This window comes from Coregonus lavaretus, assembly GCF_964263955.1.
Source record: "Coregonus lavaretus genome assembly, contig: HAP1_SCAFFOLD_4688, whole genome shotgun sequence".
NCBI lineage: Eukaryota > Metazoa > Chordata > Actinopteri > Salmoniformes > Salmonidae > Coregonus > Coregonus lavaretus.
In genome coordinates this window covers 2,813-6,674 of record NW_028157021.1, presented here as the reverse complement: position 1 = coordinate 6,674, position 3,862 = coordinate 2,813, and the positions used below count along the sequence as shown (strand labels likewise).

Below are 3,862 nucleotides of genomic sequence, written 5' to 3'. Positions count from 1 at the left end.
TTGGAGAGCCTTCCATTAAAGAACACCTTCTGTGTTCTGTTAGACGGGTAGCTCTTTATTCACACTATAGCAAGGGGTGTAAAGCCATAACACATACGTTTTTCAATCAGCAGACTATGATCGATAATGTCAAAAGCTACACTGAAGTTTAACAAAACAGCTCCCACAGTCTGTTGTCAATTTGTTTAGAGTAAAATAGCATTGTATCTGGTCAAACACAATTTTTCCAAAAAGTTTACTAAAGGTTGGTAACAGGCTGATTGGTCGGCTATTTGTGCCAGTAAAGGGGGCTTCACTATTCTTAGGTAGCGGAATGACTACCCCGGTGGCTTGTCATTGTTGATAGACAACAATAATATTTTCACTACTTCCACACTCACTTTACGGAATTCAAAATGACAATGTTTGTGTAGTATCTAAACAGTTTATGATTTTGCTGACGTTTGCAAATGGTGTGTTAGAGGAACTTGGCTCTGCTTGCGGAAACATCTGGAAAGCATTACTACATAGGTTTCTTGGAATAGAGGAGAGTCTACTATGTAGAGGTCAGGGATTGGTTTATTAAAATCACGCCATATTATGTTACATAGGATATAAATACCATGTTCTGAACAAAGGAGGGAGAGACAACAGATTGGGCCGTTGTTCTCCAGATATTTTGCAGATGTCTGTAAATTGATACTGTGATCTTTGATATAAATAAACCTTTATAATCAAAGTACAGTGTAAGCGGACTTCTTATCATCACAGCATAGATCAGCATTGTTGTCTTGGACACCACCACACTTGTCTTTCATAATTTGATCAGTTATACTCGGATGTGTAGTGTCAGCGTTTGTTGCTGGCATGTCATGCCTAAATTTGCTAATCTTGCCAATGAAAATCATTAACATAATTGGCAATATCAGTGGGTTTTGTGATGAATCTGATTCAATGAATGATGGAGCTGAGTTTGCCTTTTTGCCTAAAATTTTCTTTAAGGTGCTCCAAAGCTTTTTACTATCATTCTTTGTCATTTATTTTCTTTCATAGTATAGTTCCTCTCCTGCTGCCCTAACCAGGTCAGCTGTATAGCAAGTGAACATGAGGAAGGAGCAGGTGTGTGTGTATGTGTTTGTGTGTGTATGTGTGTGCCAGGCATCAGGGTGTCAGTGTCAAGCGATTAAAAGCAGAGGCAGTCTAAAGCCGGTGGTGACAGGGCTGTCAGTGAATGTGCTGCAGATAGCAGGACTGTCAACAGCAAACATGTCACACGCACACACACACACTCTCACACACACACAAACTAACCTTCTCGCTCTCTCTCTCTCTCTCTCTCTCTCTTTCTCTCCCCGCTGCAGGTGTTAGAAGGAGAGGGTGTGTGTAGCAGAGGTGATGAAGCATCGGTTGTCACCCTGTTACCCTGAAGACTGCATTCATCTCTGGGCGTTAGAGCCTGAAGACAGGCCCTCTGATAGGCTGGATCTTCTCATCTGGACAGAGGGATCTAACACTCCTGGACTAGACTTGCCTGGAGGGGCCTACCCTGGTCTACATCTCCAGCCCTCCCTCTCTCTGGAACCTGTATTAAGGGTCTAGGTCTCCTGGACAAGATTACCCTGGTCTACACCTCTAGTCCTCTGGGTGTCCTGGGACGTGTTTTAAGGACCAGGGTCTAGGTGTACTTGCAGCAACAGTAGCAGTAGTAGTAGTAGTAGTAATAGTAGTAGTAGTAGTAGTAGTAGTAGTAGTAGTAGTAGTAGTAGTAGTAGTAGTAGTTGTAGTAGTAGTAGTAGTAGTAGTAGTAGTAGTAGTAGTAGTAGTAGTAGTAGTAGCAGTAGTAGTAGTAGTAGTAGCAGTGTTATTAGCAGTTGTAGTAGCCCCCCCAGCAGCAGCAGCCATGGAGGTGGCTCTGGTGGACATTGAGAGTCTGGATGACATTGACAGCAGCCTGGAAGATGAGCTGGACAACCCAGACAACCCTGACGAGACCACGACCCTGATGGTCGACATGCCCTCCGAACAATGCTCCCACCACCTCCTTTCCCCTCAGTCCAACCTCACATCCACCCCCCAGCACCACCACCCCTCCTCACACTCCTCCCCTTGCCCGTCCCCCTCCCCCAATACTCTGGGTGTGCCCCAGTCGCCCATCATGCCACCCCACAGCAGGAGGGGGCGCCCTAGCTGTGCCAGCATGATCACCAACTGGAAGCTGCTGCTGAGTAGCGAGACCCAGACGCAGAGCGAGACCATCTTCAGCCGGCTGGCTAAGGAGTGCTGCGAGGATGTGTTCGTGGACAAGACAGGGCTAGATGACGGAGACCAGAAGGTCATCATCAACATCGCCGGGCTGCGCTTCGAGACGCAGCTCAAAACCCTCGACCAGTTCCCTGAGACCCTTCTGGGGGACCCTATGAAGAGGATGGACTACTTCGACCCCATGAGGAACGAGTATTTCTTTGACAGGAACAGGCCCAGCTTCGATGGCATCCTGTATTACTACCAGTCAGGAGGGAAGATCCGCCGGCCGGCCAACGTTCCGCTGGATGTGTTTGCTGATGAGATCGTGTTCTATGAGTTGGGGAGTGACGCCATGGAGCAGTTCAGAGAGGACGAGGGCTTCATCAAAGAAGTGGAGATCCCTCTCCCGACCAATGAGATGTACCGCCAGTTCTGGCTGCTGTTCGAGTACCCCGAGAGTTCCAACGCGGCGCGTGGCGTGGCGCTGGTCTCCGTGTTCGTCATCGTTATCTCAATCATCATCTTCTGCATGGAGACGCTGCCGGAGTTCCGGGATAACTCCCTGGACCCCATCTTACCCACCACCGTCATGCAGCTGATGCCTTTCGATGGGAACCAATCGCTGGGCGGCCTCGGGTCCTTGTTCCCGCCCTCAGCCACGCCCAAAACCATCACCTCCACGTTCTCCGACCCTTTCTTCATCATCGAGACGGCCTGCATCATCTGGTTCTTCTTCGAGCTGGTTGTCCGCTTCGTGGTCTGCCCCTCCAAGAGCGATTTCTTCCACAACCTCATGAACATCATCGACATCGTCTCCATCATCCCCTACTTCGTCACCTTGGTAACGGAGCTGGTCACCACCCCGGACCAGAACTCCAGCCAGAACATGTCCCTGGCCATCCTTCGTATCATCCGTCTGGTCAGGGTGTTCAGGATCTTCAAGCTGTCCAGACACTCCAAGGGGCTCCAGATCCTGGGCCAGACCCTGAAGGCCAGCATGCGGGAGCTGGGCCTCCTCATCTTCTTCCTCTTCATCGGAGTCATCCTCTTCTCCAGCGCCATCTACTTTGCCGAAGTGGACGAGCCCAGCACACAGTTCGTCAGCATCCCTGACGGCTTCTGGTGGGCCGTGGTCACCATGACTACAGTGGGCTATGGGGACATGTGCCCGATCACCATGGGCGGTAAGATGGTGGGGACGCTCTGCGCCATCGCTGGCGTGTTGACCATCGCCCTGCCCGTCCCTGTCATTGTGTCCAACTTCAACTACTTCTACCACCGGGAGACGGAGGCAGAGGACAAGCAGCCAATGGCAGATGCAGCAGAGCTGGCCATGAAGGCCTCAGGAGAGAGTAAACATGGGAGTAGCACCTCTCTGAACAAGACCAATGGAACCTGGCAGGGCGAGAAGTTCACTGGCCTCTGAGATATATGGAGACTGACCAGTCCACTGTAGAAGAGACAATGTGTGACAGAGAGACACAGATAGACTTAATTGTGCACTTCCTGGGGCAGAGAGATATAGACTGACCTGTCCACTGTCTGGGGCAGAGAGATATAGACTGACCTGTCCACTATGGAAGATATAGATTGAGACAGAGAAAGACATCTGTGAGACACACAACTAATCCTCTCCTGT

General features: G+C 49.8%; 1 protein-coding gene across 1 annotated transcript; it reads left to right on the top strand.

Annotated features, from left to right (window-relative positions):
- Nucleotides 1–1,879: 1,879 nt before the first annotated feature.
- On the top strand, nucleotides 1,880–3,649 carry LOC311125883 (potassium voltage-gated channel subfamily A member 10-like; the record flags this gene model as incomplete). The annotated part of the gene is made up of 1 exon (XM_084199908.1): nucleotides 1,880–3,649. One exon carries the CDS (start codon nucleotides 1,880–1,882, stop codon nucleotides 3,647–3,649), a length of 1,770 nt encoding a protein of 589 aa, XP_084056034.1.
- Nucleotides 3,650–3,862: the final 213 nt, after the last annotated feature.